Source organism: Hypanus sabinus, chromosome X1 (assembly GCF_030144855.1).
Source record: "Hypanus sabinus isolate sHypSab1 chromosome X1, sHypSab1.hap1, whole genome shotgun sequence".
Lineage (NCBI taxonomy): Eukaryota > Metazoa > Chordata > Chondrichthyes > Myliobatiformes > Dasyatidae > Hypanus > Hypanus sabinus.
The window spans coordinates 38,787,681-38,806,577 of record NC_082738.1 but is presented as its reverse complement, the minus strand read 5'-3'; the positions used below and the strand labels follow the sequence as shown (position 1 = coordinate 38,806,577).

Sequence of the window (18,897 nt, the reverse complement as noted above, 5' to 3'; positions counted from 1 at the left end):
TTTAGGTATCAGTAAATCTGTATAATGTTTAAGTTAATGATTGACAGTGACAACCATAATAGGAAATTCAAATAAGTACAATATGTGGAGTGAGAAGGCGACTGATGAGGGTGGAACAGAGGTAAACAGAACAGTAGGAACAGATACTAGACAGCAGAGGGCGGTATATTCGAGAAATGTCACTTGAAATATACACTTAAACCATCAGTCTGGCATTAACAATCATTTCATGGTCAAAGTCACTCAGATCATATTTCTTCCCCATTCTGATGTTTATTTCTTCCCCATTCTGATGTTTAGTCCGAACAACAACTGAATCTCTTGACCATGTCTACGTGCTTTTATGCATTGAGTTGCTGCCGCGTGATTGGTTGATTAGATACTTGCAGTAACGAGTAGGTGTACCTAATAAAGTGACCACTGAGTATATGTTCTATTAAAATGCAAGAGCAAAGTGACTGGGAATGAGATACTGTGGCTGGGCAATGATAACAGAATGTAATTAAAAGAAAGGACAAAATGCTTTTGTAAGGCTCTGTAGGTGTTTTACCATGATACCATGACTTACTGACATGATGAATTGTTCTAGTTGGATCCCAAAAAGCAGAAATAAGATGAATGACCAATTCATTTGTTTTTATTGTTGCTGAAATTTAGACCTGGAAAATAACGTGCAGGATTATTAGGTTTACAAGAGGGAGTTCTACTTGAGAGACAAAAGTGATTCCAACTGAGCTGACTTATTCTTGGCTAATAGTTATAATTCTGTTGGAGCAAAGACAGTCTGAAATAAGAAACTTGTCAAGAATCACAATGGATAGATCCCTTAAGTCCTGTAAATTAGTGTTGTAAACTGCAGAAATGTTGTATAAAATGGATTTGGGTTAGTTTATGCTTTAGAAGCTGCCCTTGATGTGGAAGGTTGTTTAGAGCAGTTGCAGGAATAGAATGTTACATACACATGGAACAGAAGTGTAGAAATTAGAGCAGCAGTATTGTCTGAGAAAAGGAGTGGAGCAATGGTGAAGAAGATGAGGGAAAAAAAAACACCAATCATCAATCTTGGCATCTGAATCTGAAGCTACACATGCTGCAATAAAAATAAATAAAAAACAATGAATACACAGTGTATATCAGTAAAATCTGCATACATTGAGATTTGCTCATTGGATTTCCTCAGTAATGGCCTCTTGAGAAGTGGAACATGTTGAGAAATACACCCAGTGGTCACTTAATTAGGTACACCTGCTCGTTAATATAAATATCTAATCGGCAAATCATGTGGCAGCAACTCAATGCCCAAAAGCATGCAGACATGGTCAAGAGGTTCATTTGTTGCTTAGCCAAACATCAGAACGGGGGAAGAAAATGATTGTTGGTGCCAGATGGGGTGGTTTGAGTATCTCAGAAACTGCTGATCTCCTATGCTATTCACGCACAACAGTGTCAGAGTTTACAGAGAGTGGTGTGGAAAACAAAAAACATCCAGTGAGTGGCAGGTCTGTGGGCAAAAATGCCTTGTTAATGAGAGAGGTCAGAGGAGAATGGCTAGATTGACAGGATGGTGACAGATACTCATCTAACCATATGTTATAACTGTGGTGTGCAAAAGAGCATCTCTGCATGGCATGTTGAACCTTAAATTGGATGGGCTACTGCAGCAGAAGACTACAAACATACCTCCTGTACCTAATAAAATGGCCACTGAGTGTAAGTGGCAATGTCGTCATAACATTGAAAATCAATCAGTGTCACTTAAGCAGCTCTCCCCATCATTTAACACACTGGATACAGTAACAACTAATGCCTTAAGTATATTATAAAAAGTGATGTACATATTATTTCTTTGCACTAAGTTTGTAGAAGATGAGATAATCTTGTCTTGTCCTGTGCATTCATGGGTAATAGATGAAGAACATACTTTCCCTTTTATCAACTGAAAGCAGTGGCAAGTTTTCTGAAGAGAAATAAAAAGAATCCCCAGGCTGCAGAGCTAATTGATTATTGATAAGATTATCAAGGACACGGATAGATTCCCCTAAATAAATATTAATTCATGTTAGCTCTGGACTTTACTTTTTCTGCCAAGGATAAATCCACACTAAAATTTGAGTCCTATTCCTCACCTTGCATTGTACAGCAGATGATTGTACAATGTCCACTCTGGGGAAGTCCACGAGTCTGCCAGAGGCCTGTCTTGGGTCTGGAGGACTGTCTACTTGGGAGGGAGGAAAAGGGCTTATTTTGCTGCTGCTGTTTTGTTGCTTATTGTGTTCTGTGTTGTTTTGCTGTGAATTCTGGGCATGCTATGATGGCGCAGGAATGAATGGCGACACTTGCTGGCTGCCCCCATCACATCCTTAGATTGTTAACTCAAATGTTTCGATGTACATGTGATAAATAAACAAATCTGAATCTGATGTTGACTTCTTGGATTGTAGAAGCTGAAATACTAGGCAACAAAACACATAGGCTGTGCTGGCAGTGCCGTAATCATTAGAGCATTTGATTCACTCTTTTTCTCAATTCACATACACGAAACATTAACTGTTCCTCTTTCCACAAACGCTGTCTGACCTGCTGAGGATAAAATGTAACTGCTGTCATCTGGGACGTGACCGGTTCGGAAAGATCACATTGAATTAGAGCTGTTAGTCTACTTGGGGGAATAAAAAGTTATAATTAATCTTGCAATCACATACTTCAATTTGTTAATTGTAATTTTAATTGCATATTTAATTAATGCCATTGTCACCACTTTTACTGTGCCAACTATACTCACCATTTCTAGTTGCTGTGATGGTGGTATAAATTTGCTTTGGCCTCTGTGCCTCATCATCACTGTTTAGCATCGGGTGAATTTTTGGTTTGGACATTGGTGGGTAAGTGGACTCAGACCTTCTGAGTTCCTTCAGCATTTGCGTGTTGCTCCGGATTTCCAGCATTTGCAGAATCTCTTGTGTTAATACTATCTTCCCACTTTCTCTCAGTGCATTTATCTGCATTGGTTTGCAGATAAATGATTATTTATTTTTTTTGTATTTGTAGTTTGTTGTCTTTTACACATTAATTGCACACCCAGGTTGGTGTGGTTTTTCAATTAATCTGTCATGGTTATTATTTTGAGAATTTATTGAGTATGCCTGCAAGAAAATGAATTTCAGGGAAGTAAATGATGACATATACCTATGTACTTTGATAATAAATTTACTTCAAACTTTGATATACTCACCAACTTGGCTTGCACAGTCCTCTGTGCTACTAAGTTTCACAGGTTTACCGCTTCTTGAGAGACGGATTTGTTCCTTGCTGCTGTCCTAAATCTCTTGTTCTCTTGCTCAAATCTGTAGCCCCTCGTTCTAGACAGCCCAAGCAGAGGAAATATCTGCCAACATTCAGTTCACTCAGTCCTATCACAATTTCAAAGAGTTCACTATTTTCATAATCAGTGATAATTTTCAGCTGATACCTCCCTGATCACTGACCCTTCAATCAGAGAAGTGTCCAGTATTTATCTAATTATCCACTTTAATCTTAGAATGTTTGAGTTGAAACTGAAAACATGGGTAATGTTCAGAAGGTCAGACAATGTCAGTAGCAAGAGGAACGCAAGAATTAGTTCTTCTGGTCAGTGAACTTGAATCATAATATTTAATACTGTTCATCAGTTCAAAATGTGGGAAAATGTTTAGCTGCCAATAAAATAATGAAAGAACAGATGTGACTGTATTGTAGTGATTGTAACCAGTTTGTGACTAGTATGCTGTTTATAGTAAAAGTGACCAACTTTGTATCCCGTCTAATTGGTACAGTTATTATTCTTAAGTCAAATCATAATAATTAGATTACTATTAAATCTAATTATTAAGAAAGCATGAGCACTATATAAAATAATGTCACTATTGTTTAATAGTATTACAGTCACAGTAATATGACAGTATACATCGATTAATGGCTTGAATAATTCATTATGTTTCAGTAAACCTTGTGGTGAAGGAAGGTGTATTGATTTAATGGGCTACTAATTTAATATTAATTTAATAATATAAATTTATTACTTTAATAGCCTACAATCCCCCAAGCTCTAGATAGCAATGGCCAGATATGACATTGCTTTAAAAATGGTGGCCTTGTTAATTCAATGGTGTTATAATCTGTGTATGTACTGACATAACTGATTTTGATTGGAGCTGAGTTAAGGACACATTATTTTTGCCCTCTTTAATTCCGTGTGGGGTGGCAGGGGAATGAAATATCAGAATTTTGTACTGTTGTTGCTGATTGGGTGATTGCAGATGCTGGAGTCTGCGGTCTCTCAGTCAGAGCGCAAGAGACTTCATCAGATACTGGAGTCTGGAGTAGCACACAAGATGCTGGAGGAATTCGGCAGGTCAGGCAGCTAATTGATATTTCAATTTGAGACCCTTCACTTGGACTGAATGATGGAGGGGTGATAGCCAGCATAAAAAAGTGGAGGAAAAGGGTGGAGCAAGAGTTGGCAAGCAATAGTTGGATCCAGGTGAGGAGTAATGATGGTCAGATGGAGAAACTCACTTGTGGGAGCAAGAGAAAGATGGTATATTGCTTTTGCTGGCAAAGCCAGTTCATTGACAGAAATAAAACTGACTTGATCCCTACGGGCTTTATGTTAAATTTGCTTCACTACACCTGAATTGCCCTGTGAAAAAACACAAAAGTGTTTTTGAATGTCCTAATTTAAATGAAGATTCTGTCAGTTTTTTTTAAACTCTGCCCAATTTGGGCCAACCTGTGATTAGCAATGAGAAAATGTCTTGTCTCCCCACTGGTCATTTGAGTCCATTAATTGATGGTGTGATAACTTCGACTGTACTTTTTTCTATTGCTGCCTGGCCTGCTGAGTTCTTCCAGCATTTTGTGTGTGTTAGTCGAACAGTGGCCAGTTTTACTTGTTTTCTATAGACCAGCCCTGTGTGTGCTGATATCACCCTCTAGTGTCCATCTTTGCCTGGGCCGAACATGCTTCCTTTCAAGACTCTAATAATATTAACTTTATTTGAATGAAGCCTAGTGAAGGGTTTGCAGTACTTTGTGAATGGCTCATAAAATAGCACAGCACAAGATGACATATATTCATCAATTCCCCTCACTTGCAGTAGTATTAGTTCAATCAGTTACATTCTTATCTTCAAACAGTGAGGGTTCAAGTCCCACTCCAGAATCTGAGGATGTAATCTAACCTGACATTTCCTGTGATTGCCATATTAATGGAAGTGACTCCTGTCAGAGGACAAGGTTTCACTGTGTGTCTCATATGAGATTATCAGATTCTAGGGAGATAGTTGAAGAACAGACAAGAAATTCTCCCAGTGTCTTTAGAAAACATCTTCCCATTGTATTGCTTCAATAACAGATTAGTCATCTAATTATCGATTATTATAAAATGCCCATTAATTTATTGTTATTGTAGACCAGGGTAACGCTATCCTTGCAGATTAAGAAGTAAACCACGCAGAACAGAAATATTTGAAGTTTGTTCTCCAGGAGTTCATTTCAGTTGGGGCAGTAACTTCAATGATTGAGAGGGCAGCGAAGAGTCAACCAAGTTGGTGCTGTCCAGTAGAGGGCCACAACACCTGCATCCTCACCCTGCTTGACCCACTGAGTTCCTCTGACATCTTAGAGGATCTATCCTTGGTCCAACATATTGATGCAGTCACGAAGAAGGCTCTACTTCATTAGTAGTTTGAGGAGATTTGATATGTCACCAAAGACTCTAGCAAGTTTCTGCAGACTTACTGTGGAGAGCATTTGGTTTCTCTAAGATGGTATTTGTTCTTTTCCGAAGATCTTTAGAGAGCAAACTTTTTTATGACATTCCAGTAGTTTTGTGGTCACAATCACTGAAACTAGCTTTTTATTCCAACTTTATTTAAGTACTTAAAGTCAAGTTCCTCTGCTGTTGTGATGGAATTCAAGCACTTGTCTCCAAGTTAATACTGGTGCTGGTTCATTTATCACTGCTTGGCATGGAAGCTCCAGTACACAGAATTGGATAAAGCAGCAGAGGGTTGTAGATTCAGCCAGCTCCATCATGGGCACAAGCCTCCTCACCATTGAGGACATCTTTAAAATGTATTGCCTCAAGAAGGTAACATCCATAATTAAGTACCCTCCCCATCTGAGACATGCCCTCTACTCATTACCACCATTGGGGAGGAAGTACAGGAGCCTAAAGATGCACACTCAACAGTTTTGGAACAGCTTCTTCCCTTCTGCCGTCAGATTTCTGAGCAGTTCATGAACATTACTTCACTATTTTGCTCTTTTTTGCTCTAATTGTTTTTATATATTATTGTAACATATGTATTGCACTGTACTGCTGCCGGTCAGCAACAAAGTTCATGGCATAGGTCAGTGATAATAAACCCAATTCAGTTTGTTATTTCTCCAGATTCCAGCGTCTGGAGTCGTTTGTGTCTCTAAGATGGTATTTGTTCTTTTTTGAAGATCTTTAGAGAGCAAACTTTTTTTATGACATTCCAGTAGTTTTGTGGTCACAATCACGGGAACTAGCTTTTTATTCCAACTTTATTTAAGTACTTAAACTCAAGTTCCTCCACTGCTGTGATGGAATTCAAGCATTTGTCTCCAAGTTAATTAATACTAGTGCTGGTCCAGTAATCTTACTATGTTATAACCTGATCAAGTGAAAAAGGTTGGAAAAAGTGGCATCCAGGTAAAGCTGTTAAAAATCCCTGCTATGTGTGCAACATACCCAAAAAGAAGTCGACCTCCAGAAAGAAAGAAAATTAGAAAGATAAAGGAGGAAAAATTGTTGTATTTGAATGTGTCTTTGTCTATAGAGTTTTTTTTCTGATCTCTGTGTAACAGTCACACGAGGATTGAAGGTGTATCTTGATCTTCCTCTTGTACCTACATGTAACGTTTATATAGAATCTGATGATCACGTCCCTCTGTTAATGTAAAGTATGAAATTAATTGTTGGCAGATAAATTGAGTTGTGCATAGTTTTGAAACCTACAAGAAGGATCGGCTGATAAGCATGCTCCAAATGCTGTCCTTTTAACTCCTGGGATTAGGTTCAAACAGACCCAGATGGATGTGGTGAAGTGTCCTTTCTGACTGATGGCTATTTAGGGTCATGAGTGAAATGAGCTTTAGCACATTCTCCATTCAATTCCCAGTGGGTATGTCTCTTCATCAGAGACTGACCGCAGCACTGACGCTGCAAGGTCATTGTCATCGGCTGCTGCTTGTAAGCATTACTGTTGATGATATAAATGTTTAAGAGAAGTACAATGGACCAGCTTTTGTTATCCAGTGCCTGTTTAAATGCTATTAAGCCCCAGACATGCACTGTCAGCCACAGAATTACAGGGGTTACTGACATATTCAGAAGGATGAACCTGTGGAGTGCAGCTCCATATCCATTCCCTAGGTTTATAAGACCATAAGACTTAGGAGCAGAATTCGGTTATTCAGCCCATCGAATCTGTTCTGCTATTCCATCGTAGCCGACGTATTATCCCTTTCAACCCAATCAGCCCCATTATGTTTTGGAGTTAGATATCAGTTCTTGTGGGTGATCCATGACCCCTTTGGTTTCAGATGGGATGGGATGGCTGCAGAGTAAGAATATAAGTTATTTTTAAAAATGGTTCTGGTTTAGGTCAATCATTTTAAATTATTAAATCATGGGACATAGAACAGTACAACACAGTATGGGCCCTTCTGCCCACAATGTTGTACCAACTTTTTAGCCTACTCTACAATCAATCTAACTCTTCCCTTCTACGTAGCCGATAGGCTTCCAGTTTTCTTTTATCCATGTGGCTATCTAAGATACCTAGAGACATTAGGGACATCTAAGAGTCCCTTAAATGTCCTTAATATATTTGCCTCTATCACCACTTCTGGCAGTCAGTTTTGGGCACTGACCACTCTGTTTACCTTTAACATACCACAATACTTTTCTCCGCTCACCTTAAACAGATGATTTCAAAGGTACATTTAATGTCAGAGAAACGTATTACAATATATATCCTGAAATGCTTTTTCTTCGCAAACATCCACGAAAACAGAGAAGTGCCCCAAAGAATGAATGACAGTTAAATGTTAGAACCCCAAAGTTCACCCCCAGCTCCACCTCCCCCATGCGTAAGCAGCAGCAAAGCGATGACACCCCCCCCCCCCCAGCCAAAAGCATCGGCACCCCCCACCGAGCACTCAAGCGTGCAGCAAAGCATCAATAAAGACACAGACTTGCAGTACCCAACAGACTACTCGTTCACCCGGTAATTCAACATACCACAGGCTCTCTTTCTCTCTAATAGGGGAGAAAAAGGTGTCTCAATTTCACAGTGAGAGTTGGAGTCATAACAAACAACTCGCTGGTTTACGATGTTAAAAGTCCATTGCATTGCTGTATCCAAGCTCTATACCCAAAGATGTCGCATCTCTGGGCACAGAGCCTTAGATCTTCCATCTCCCATGACGCACCAATCTTCTGCCCGGACACTGACCTCCGATCCCCCCATCTCCAGAGCCTCCGAAGGCAAGTGAAGCTCTTAGGCTGAGCCCTTGTCGTGCCGAATAGCCCCATTCCCGCAAAGGACCATAGTCAGCGTGCAACTCCAGGTCGGGGTCTTCAAAAAGAACCCTGATAGGGAAAAATAGAGATATTAAAGGTGGAAATAGTGCTCTTTCTGAAGATGCAACCAAAGGAGTCGCCATTAGGTGCCATTAATCCTAAGCTCCTCCTCCTTTGCCAGAGATGTCCTCTGGTATTAGCTGTTTCTGCCTTGGGAGAGAAATGCTAGCTGTGCACTCTGTCTGTGCCTCTCATAATCTTGCAGACCTCTATAAAGTTGCCTCTCATCCTCCTTCACTCCAAAGAGAAAAACCCTAGCTCATAAGACATGCTCTCCAATCCAGGCAGCATCCTGGTAAATCTCCTCTGCACTCTCTCGAAAGCTTCCACATCCTTCCTGTAATGAGATGTGCAGAACTAAACAGTACTCAATCTTTTCTCACTCCTGAACCCAGTACTCATCTTAGATGATTGATTCCCAGCTTATGAACTCTTAACTTAGGTACACCCCATTTACACGAGCGAGTGTTTGGGAGATTGGTGGGATTGATTTGCTGGCTGCTGCAGCTCTGTAGGCATCTCCTGCCAGGAGGGAACTCAGTTTGTGGTCACATTTCTGGTTTGCAGACTGTTTGGGTGAAGAACGGTTCACAGGAATGGAGCCCTGCAGCCCTGGCAGCCTAACTTTCTAAAACATGTTTTAATAAGATTTATTTAGTTGCTTGCTTAAGTAAATAATTGCTTACAGCAACTTTTAGATGTTCTTAATGTCAGAAATGTTTAAGAACTTTTAAAAATTGCTTATAGCTTTTAGAGAATCAGAATCAGATTTATTATCATTAGCATATATAATGAAATTTGTTTTGCAGCAACAGTACAGTGCAAGACCTAAAATAAGTACTGTTAAGTTACAGTAGAAAAATAAGTATAAAAGAGGAATAGCAAGGTAGTGTTCATGGGTTCATAAATGGTTTAGAAATCTGATGGCGGAGGGGAAGAAGGTACTCCTAAATCCCTGTGTGTGGGTCTTCAGGCTTCTGTGCCTCCTCCTCAATGGTTGTTATTGGAAGCAGACAGTTCCCAAATGTGAGGATCTTTAATGATGGATGCTGCCTTCTTGAGGCACTACCTCCTGGAAATGTCCTTTGTGGCAGAGAAGGTTGTGCCCATGATGGAACTAGCTGAGCCTGCAACCTTCTGCAGCCTCTTGCGATTCTATGCATTTGGGCCTCCATACATCAGGGCCTGATGACTTGCGAGGGTTCACCCTCTTAAAGGATGTTCTGATGTTGGCTTCCTACGCTGACAACATGCTGTGAAGATTTGCACAGGGATAGGGTTATTGTCCCTTTCTAAGTGTGCAGCATCCTCGCTGCCATTTATATTGTTAGGTTATGCCTTTTAGGAAGTCAACAAAGCTTAACATGAGGTTGTGGAGCTTGCAGAAATTTAAGGGATGGGTTGCCCGTCAAGGGTTTATGGCTGGGGGTGAGGTGTCAAGATCTGTTTAATCTTTATTCCCAGTCTACTGACAAGATGTTTGTGTCAGATTCAAATTTTATTTGACAAAATTGTGATGAAATGCCTTAGAACGTCTTTTGAATAAATGCAAATTTTGTTTAGGGTTCTACCTATAAACATTTCCAAAAACATAAATCTTTTATAAGTAGATGTTTCTGCAAAAAAAAAGTTCCAGAAACACTCAGCAGGTCAGGCCGCATTTGCAGTGAGAGGAATAGATCTGGGAAGGGAGGAAGTTAGCTTTTCTTTCCTCTTTCTCCCCAGTTCTGACACCAGGTCCCAGATGTGAAAAGTTAGCTCTATTTCTCTTTCCACAGATGCTGACTGACTTGCTGAGTGTTTCCAGCATATTTTGTTTTAATTTTATATTTTCAGTATCTGAAGTTTAGACTTTGACTTACTGATGTCTGTCTGAACATAGTTAACTTATGCAAAGTAGTGATTCTTCTTCATTGCCTATTCTATGTTGAAGTTGACCCCTGGAAGTATAGTTGATTGGTCATCCAAGGATAAGGAAGACAGGGGAGGAGGTACTTCTTCCTTGGGAGAGGGTAGGAAAAACAAGGGGGTAAGATCAGAAGCGAAAAATTTTAAAGGGACGTTGTGGGCAGCTTCTTCATGCAAAAAGTGATGCATATTTGGAATGAGCCATGAGAAATAGTGATTGAGGTGGGTATATTAATAACATTTTAAAAGCCATCTAGATAAGTTCATAAATAGAAGAGGTTTGAAGGGCTATGGGCCAAATGCAGGCAGATGGGACGAGCCCGCTGGATAATAGTTTCCATGGTTAAGTTGGGGCAAAGGGCCTTTTTCCATGTCATATGATTATGAAAACAAACTTCATTCCAGGCTTCTCGCCTTGATCGTTGTGAGGTAACCTGCTGCCATGTGCGTGAAATAAACTTGACAAGTTAAATGGTCATATGATGCTGATTGATCGGAGTTTAACAAGTGAAGAATGATCACTTGGATAGGTGTGACTCACCACCCAGTACTTGAACTGTGCCCAATTAGGTGAAAATTACTAAATATGCAAACTATTCCTATTATCTTCCACAACAGCATACCTTTTGTTTAGATTTCACCTTTACTGCTATAAAACAAACACTACTTCACAGCAGAGTTAGAGATAGCTAATCAGAAACGTGATGAAAGCAAGGAAGTCCAGAGAGCTTCAGGGATGCAGCTCCAGAAGTTTTGGCTGAGGATGGTCAGATGACTAGAGTTGGAGAGGTACAGAGACCCCCGAAGGCAAAAGGCTGGAAAAAATTCCAAAAAGGCAATGGAGGATGAGACTTAAACCGGCTTTGTCAGACACGAAGCTTCAATCCTGGTGAACCATTAAACCTCTTTCTCTCTCTCCACAGACATAGCCTGACCTGCTGATTTTTTTTTTAACTCCAACGTTATAGGTTTTCTTTACAATTTTCTGCATTTGTGTTATTTTAGTTTTGAAATCCAACATGGAGTCCCTTGTCCTCGCCCTCACTCTCACACACACACAGCAGTGACAGAGGCTATATACAATATACACACACACACTTCCCAATCCACCACTCTGATTTAAATTTTCAGTGGCAAACAGGGAGAACGAGTGAACTGAGGAATGTGGGAGAAAAGTAAGGGATAAAATTTTTATTTTGTAGATCGGCAGGATCTGGAAGAGCCTGAGAAAGTGGATAAGCTACAGGAACCATTGTTGGAAGCTCTGAAGGTTTACGTGAGGAAGAGGCGGCCAAACAAGCCACACATGTTCCCCAAAATGTTGATGAAGATCACAGATCTGCGCAGCATCAGTGCCAAAGGTGAGCGGTGGGCTGATCCGCCTACGGTTTCTTTCCTGTCTTGTATAATTTATGTTTTGCGTGTTGCGTGAATCTACATGCCTGTGACAAATTAATTTTATCTAATCTAATCTAAATTAGAAAACATAACCTATAGTCCAAGAGCAACTTCACAGGGAAACTGTAGCAGGCAATGTAAGCTGTGAAGAAGCGGGGGAGGACAACGAGTGGAACAAATGCCTGAAATAGGGTGGCATGACATGACTTACCAATGGACAGTTAAATTATTTTTGTCATTTTCACCATTACTTAGACCAACTTCCTTTCATACTCACTTTGAGTGAAGAATCTTCTTTCCATAGATGCTGTGGAATTTTTCCAGTACTTTCCATTTTTAATTGAGAAATCTAGGATGTGTAATTTTCTTTTCAGAGAAATAGAAAGTCAGCTGGCAGTGGAAATCTCAAAATGTGCTGGCGTTATTATTGGCCGTACTGTTTCGGTGGCAATTTCTTGCAGCTGTATAAAACTTGGGCATTTGGAGTATTGTTTGCATTTCTCAGTAGGAAGGGTGTCGGGGCTTTGGCGAGGGTACGGAAGAGGTTTACCAGGATGCTACCTGGAATAAAGTATTAGTTATAAGAAGAGCTTAGACTTCAACACACCAGAGAAAACACTATGGGGAGACCTGAAAGAAGATTATAGAATAGTTTGTAAAGTAGAATGGCACAGCAGCGTAGCAGTTAGCATAATGCTATTACAGCGCCGGTGGCCTGGGTTCCATTGTGCTGCTGTTTGTGTTCATCCCGTGACTGTGTCAATTTCCTCCCACATTCTAAAGATGTACAGGGTCAGTAGGCTAGCTGGTCACATGGGTGTAGTTGGGCGGTGTGGGTTCATTGGGCTGGTAGGGCCTGTTACTCTGCTGTATCTCGAAACAAATTATGAAAGGCATGGGTAGGGGAGATGGTCTTCTCCCTAAGGAAGAAATGTCAAATACAAGAGAGCATTGCTTTAAGATGAGAGAGGCTGTGTTTAAAGGAGATGTGTTGGGCAAGGGTATTGTTTTGTTTGCACAGAATGATAGATGTACGGTTGAGGTGAAAACAGACACAACAGTGGCACGTAAGAGGAATGTAAGAGACACATGAACAGGCAGGGAATTGAGGGATATGGATCATGTACAGGCAGACAGGATTAGTTTAATTTGACATGGTCGGCACAGACATCATGGGTCAAAGGACCACTTCCTGTGTTCTTAAACTGAAATATAGTGCATTTGCCTGAAGTTTTTGTAATAATTAAAAATACTCGATTTTGCCAAACAATGTCTGAAGAAACAATTAAAAATGATAACCAGCTAATTGTGACCTGTATATAAAATGTTAGTGGTTTCTGCCAGTTTGGTTATTATAGTGAGAGTGAGCCAGAAAGAGCTCCCCTTCTGCCAGTCTGTCTCATGGTTGTGTTCCTTTGTCCCCAGGAGCTGAGCGGGTCATTACCCTCAAAATGGAGATTCCCGGCTCCATGCCTCCGCTCATTCAGGAAATGCTGGAGAATTCCGACGGCATCGATCCGTCGTCCTCGCCTTGCAGCAAGAGTGGTGCAGCCCGGCCGTGTAGCAGCCCCAGTCTGTCCCCAAGCTCTGCCAGCAGCAGCCCCAACACCCAGTCACCGTAGCTTCCCGAGAACACCAAGGAACAAGTGGGTCGGACTTTCGCTCACCTGGATGTTTGAAGTGTTTTTAAAAGATGAAGTGTTCACAGGAGAACCACAGTATTGTTTGCCACATACTCTGCAGCTTGTGGAAGGCAGTTGCGACTGGGTTGGAACTTGTACCTTGTACTAAGCCACGCTGGAGTTCAAGTCCTTAACTATGGTGGACATCGAATTCGGGGCTGTGCTGACCAGCAGATATGAAATGTGCACACACATAACTCACCCCCAAAACACACCCTATAACATGCCCACACACACACACAGGCACACTCTGTCTCTCACACATGCACATGCGCGCACTCTCTCACACACGCAACACACATATGTATATACAGTACATACATATCACATATAAGCACGTACAGGCATGTACGCATGCATCACACACACAAGCATTCAGAAATACATCCACCCTCCAAGATAGGAATTAGCAGTTCTTAAATCAGACTGCACTCCCGTTTGCAAGCCTTCAGCTTCTGGTTTTAGAACATGCTTTGATTTACTGCTAGGAGAGAACTATGAAGACCATTTTGTGTTTTTTTAAAAAATATTTTTTCTCTCCTTTTGTTTATCTATCATAATCTCATATAATACTAGTTGATAGACTGGATCACCAGCGCAAAATCCAGTAGTATCCCAAAAAAAAATGAAGAATTTGAACAAAGAAAAGTTTATATGAATGAAACATTTAATGGATTATTTTTGTTGAACTGTTTAAATTGGATTTACCAGAGGAAGAAACAAAGCTATGATGATGTCATTACATTTTTGAAATGAGGTCCATACGAACTGGAAGATGAAGAAGATAGCTAGGTTACACTAGGGATGTCTGTAAATATGCTGTTCAGTTTAATGTACTCACAAGAAGTTCTTTTATGCGTTTGTTGGTGGGATGTTCATTTTAAGCACATTTATTCTGAGAGAAGGCATGGTTCTGAAGTACTGTGTAGGTCTCAAATATCCCACCCAGGACATTGCTTGATAAGGGAGTTGTGAAAGTATGTATGTGGGATCATACTTCATACCCCTTGTTGTGATTGGGTGGTGCTGCCCTGACTGGCATCTGAGAGGGTCACAATTCCAGGTCAGGCTTGCTGACGGATAAGGATCCCTTATCCTTGGGTTTTAATTGGCTGGATGATGAGGTTGTGTGCCAACTTGGACTGTAATTGTCCTTCATGAATTCTGTCAGTGGGAGGGAAGAGAATGTTTTTTTAAAAACAAACCTTTTAAAGTCTTCACTGAAGCAATCATCTCCCTCACGTATACCAATTTAAGAAGCTATCAGTGGATTAATTTAACCGCAGCTTGCACAAGAGGGGTCAGTCACGTCCAGAGACAAAAGGAAAAAGGGTTTGAGCTTCTCAGGATTTGACCGTGAACGTGGACCTGCACAGTGCTCAGGATGTTCCGATTGTTCATTCAAAGGAATGACTAGTCGCCTTTCGACCTCAGCTGGTTCGACTCTCAGTTATCTTGTTATAGTTAAGCTTTAAACTGCGTTGGAGTTTTTTGATAATGTTGAGACTGCCGAGTTTGAAGTCACACACAGTTTTCAGAGTGAAACAGGCGTAACTGGGTTTGTGCACTGCCACAGGCTGGGCTCAGCACCTCTCCACTAAACTCTAACCCTTCACTCTCCCTGCAGATCTGAACTAAGGTCAGGCAAGCTGCTTTTCCACAGATCTGGATTCCTTGATATCTATTTAGGAGGGTGTGGGCTTTGCACAATGAAGTTAGCATTTATTGACCACCACTAGATTGATATGTTCCCTTCTGGAATTGATGGGAGCAGTTTAGTACAGCTAACTGGTCGCAGAGAGATGCAGCCCTGGCTGTTAGCAACCCACTTACCCCACAGTTATATGATTCCCACTTTTTTGCCTTATTTTCCTTCGACTGCACTCTAGGGGCAAGTTGCTGTGGGCGGTTAACCTCTCGACCAGCATGTCTTTGGGATGTGGTAGGAAACCAGAGCACCCAGACAAATCCCACCTGGTTATAGAGAGAGCGTGCAGACTCCTCACAGCTAGCACCAGAGTCAGGGTCAAACTTGGGTCCCTGGCATCATGAGGCAGCGGCTCGCCCGTTTCTCCACTATGCCACCCACTGGCTCAGAGAGCAGTTGCTGGTGGATTAGAATCACAGACCAGGCAAGGCTGATGGCTTTGCTTCCCTAGAGGACCTGAGTGAGCTTACTCAAGCCAGGCCGCAATGTCCTTCATTGGCACCAATGTTTATGTCCATTCTTTTACATGAGTCGAACTCAAATTCACTGATGAGTCCGGTAACATGACTTTTTCCCAAAGCTTGTGTCTGTCTGATGTCAGAATGGATGCAGCTCAAAAAATACCCCTTTCAAATTTTCAAAACAGTTCAGACAAGGCCTTAAGCAAGCGTGACATTGAAAGGGAAGGGCAAACTGAAACCATTTTCAATCGATCTGGGTTCCTCTGAAAGAAGATTGGACCCAGTGCTGGGGGTGGGGGCTGTTATTGATGGGTTTTATAATATCAGCTTTGAAGGAATTATTTTGACCTTCAACCCATCATCAAAATTAGAAATCCACTCATAGGTCCAAGTCTGCTTCGCCACCAGCAGTCTTTTATTCTGCAGCTGTTGGGGCCGGAGATATGGGATTTTTCAGTTGTTGACAGAATGTAAATCACTTTGACAAGGTGAAAAACTAGGAGGGTGAGGAACCAAGGTTTTCAGTTCAGTTGTGAAGGTTAAGCATTGTCTAACTGAGCTGTCAGGATGCGCTGTTTGGGTTGAGATTTAGCTGAACCTCCATCTTTAAAATGATTAAAGAATCTTGTGCTTGATATGGAAGAAGAGGGCAGCACCTGCCAGGCACAGAAATACACCGGAAGAGAAGCTCTTTCACCACAGCAGCTGACCCAACCTGTTTAGCCAGCTAATTGTTGCCCCGAGCAAGCCTGCATACCATCAGCTTTCACCAGTTTATAAGTGGTGAAGATCTGAAGATGGGCAGGGTTCTGAGGTAGAGTTCTGAAGATAGCACAAGGCCTTGGTCTCATCACTGGGCTCAGCAGCTCCACTTCGTAGGCTTGGAAGCCTGCCTGAGGCCTAGGTTCTTATCAGATCCCTGGTTCCCTGCGCAGACGTCAGTCAGCCTCTGTCACCTGTCTGTCCCCAACTGGTCCAGATTTCCTTTGCAATCCTCCTCAGGCCAGTAATCTTTTGGGGGCTACCGCCGCAAGTGGATTAATTTATATGAATTAGATGCTTTCCCTGCAGCATTGGTCTCTCAGTGGCCCTTAATCACCAGCAGCATGCAATTTGGAAGCCCAGTGTATGTGCAATTGGCAGAATTCCCAAAAATCTCCATCTTAGATCTCTTGTCCATAAACAGACTCCTGAAATTCAGCTCATTCATTCCTCATACATGCATCAAAGAATACCAGCACATTGCTGCTGTGATACAACCTGGTGCAAATTCAGAGGTTCACATAGATTGGTAAAAGAATGTTACACAATACAGCCGACCTTACACGAGACAGATTGGAGACAAATGTTTGGACAATCTCATTTGGGGTTCCCAGTGAAGGCACCTTAAAAGCTACCTATGATTGATGCCATTTCTGCAGTTTACATGTTCTATAATCTCTGAAAAATGCAGCAGAAACCCAGCTTCCAGTTCTGTACCTCTTTTGGGAAGCTAGCCTCGAGGTGGTGCAGAGATAATTCTTTCGCAGTTTTAAAAGTCTGAGCAGATTTTTAAAGCAAATTCTCCCCCTCATTGCGCCAGTTTTCATTTAAGGAGAATTTGCAGCAAATTATAATTTTTTATATATATATATATAGTATTTATTTGAATTTTAGCTGTCAATTTGACTGATGCAGTCCTTACGCCTGTTGCTGAAAACGCTGTGTAAATACATGGCCACAAGAACGAGCAAATGCTGCCACTTGCTGGTCATTGTTATTACTGCAGATTAATTTTCAGTGCGTGGCTGGGTGACCAAACGCCTAAAACTGCTCCACACAGGCACACCGGGAAGTAGTATCTTGCTCTTTTTTTTTGAAGTGCATAAGAGGAGAAAGACTTGTATTCCTGTTTGTGATCCAGAGCTGATAGGGCACAAGTGTTTGGGTCGTTGTGAGTTATAGGTCGTGATGAATTTTTTTCCCCCTCCCTGGGTGCAGTGTATTTACCCCTTATTCACAGATGTATCTTACTGCTCTATTTTGTGAGTGAACTTCTCCTGGCACGCCCCTCTCCCACCTTCCTCCCAGCCCAGTGACAGCACATCCCTGTCTCTGTAAGTGGCAATGTGGATGAATTCAGTGTCCTATTTTACACAATGATAAGGTACAGTTACACATTTTGTTAAGTCAATAACCTGACACTTCCACTGTTAATGAGTTCTTGTTCTGTTCATGGATGTGTTAGTGTACTGGGTCAGACTGTACAGTAAGACTTCCTGTAACAAGGCTTTCTCTGTGCAGATGTTACTGTTAAACTTTTCATGAAGTCTACTGGCAAAAGAATAAAGTTATATTTATTCTACAATTATGTATAATCTTTTCTGAAATGGTAATTACACTTCTCTTGCAATAACATGTCTTTGCCACCACAGAATCATCAAGGATCAGAAGACCATGAGACACAGGAGCGGAGTTAGGCCGTTCAGCCCATTGAGTCTGCTCCACCATACCATCATGGCTGATTATTATTCTTTCTTCCCCCATAACCCTTAACCCCACCACCAACCAAGAACCTGGCAATCTTTGCCTTAAATACTCCACATGACTGGGTGCCGCCACTCTCTGTGGCAATGAACTGAATGGTTCTCTGTCCTCTGGCTGAGAAAGTTCATCATCTCAGTTCTAAAGGGACATCTCATTGATCTGAGGCTGTGCCCCTGGATCCTAGACACTCCTACCAATGGAGTGTTTATCCACTCTATCCAGGCCTTTTAGTATTCGGTGAATTTCAATGAGAACCCCCACCCCCCTCCCCTCCCCACCACCACAATCCTTCTGAACTCCATCAAGTACAGGCCCAGATCAAGTTGTAGTATTTATAAATTAAGTGATGGAGTGAGCTCTAAATAATGCGCATGTGGAAGCTTCCTTTTAAGCTCTGCCTCTTGACCAGGAGCCCACAGTGCCCCTTGCTCCCCAATAATGTCAGCACCACTTTAAACCAAATAACTTGGTTGCTTCAGAAGAAAGTAGGCTTCCTGGCGTGGTATTGAACAAAAAGGTATTGGGATTAATTCCTTGCTCTTCGTGCTCTGGCCAATTGCA

At 41.5% G+C, this 18,897-nt stretch overlaps 1 protein-coding gene across 6 annotated transcripts in view; it reads left to right on the top strand.

Moving 5' to 3' along the window:
• The window catches only part of raraa (retinoic acid receptor, alpha a), a 399,727-nt gene extending 381,570 nt beyond the window's left edge, over positions 1–18,157 (top strand). For all 6 annotated transcript variants that reach the window (XM_059956420.1, XM_059956421.1, XM_059956425.1 and 3 more), the window contains 2 exons: positions 11,764–11,922; positions 13,385–18,157. In XM_059956420.1, coding sequence (XP_059812403.1) covers positions 11,764–11,922; positions 13,385–13,581 — 356 coding nt within the window. In that variant the 3' untranslated portion in view covers positions 13,582–18,157. The remainder of the gene's footprint in view (positions 1–11,763; positions 11,923–13,384) is intronic.
• Positions 18,158–18,897: the final 740 nt, after the last annotated feature.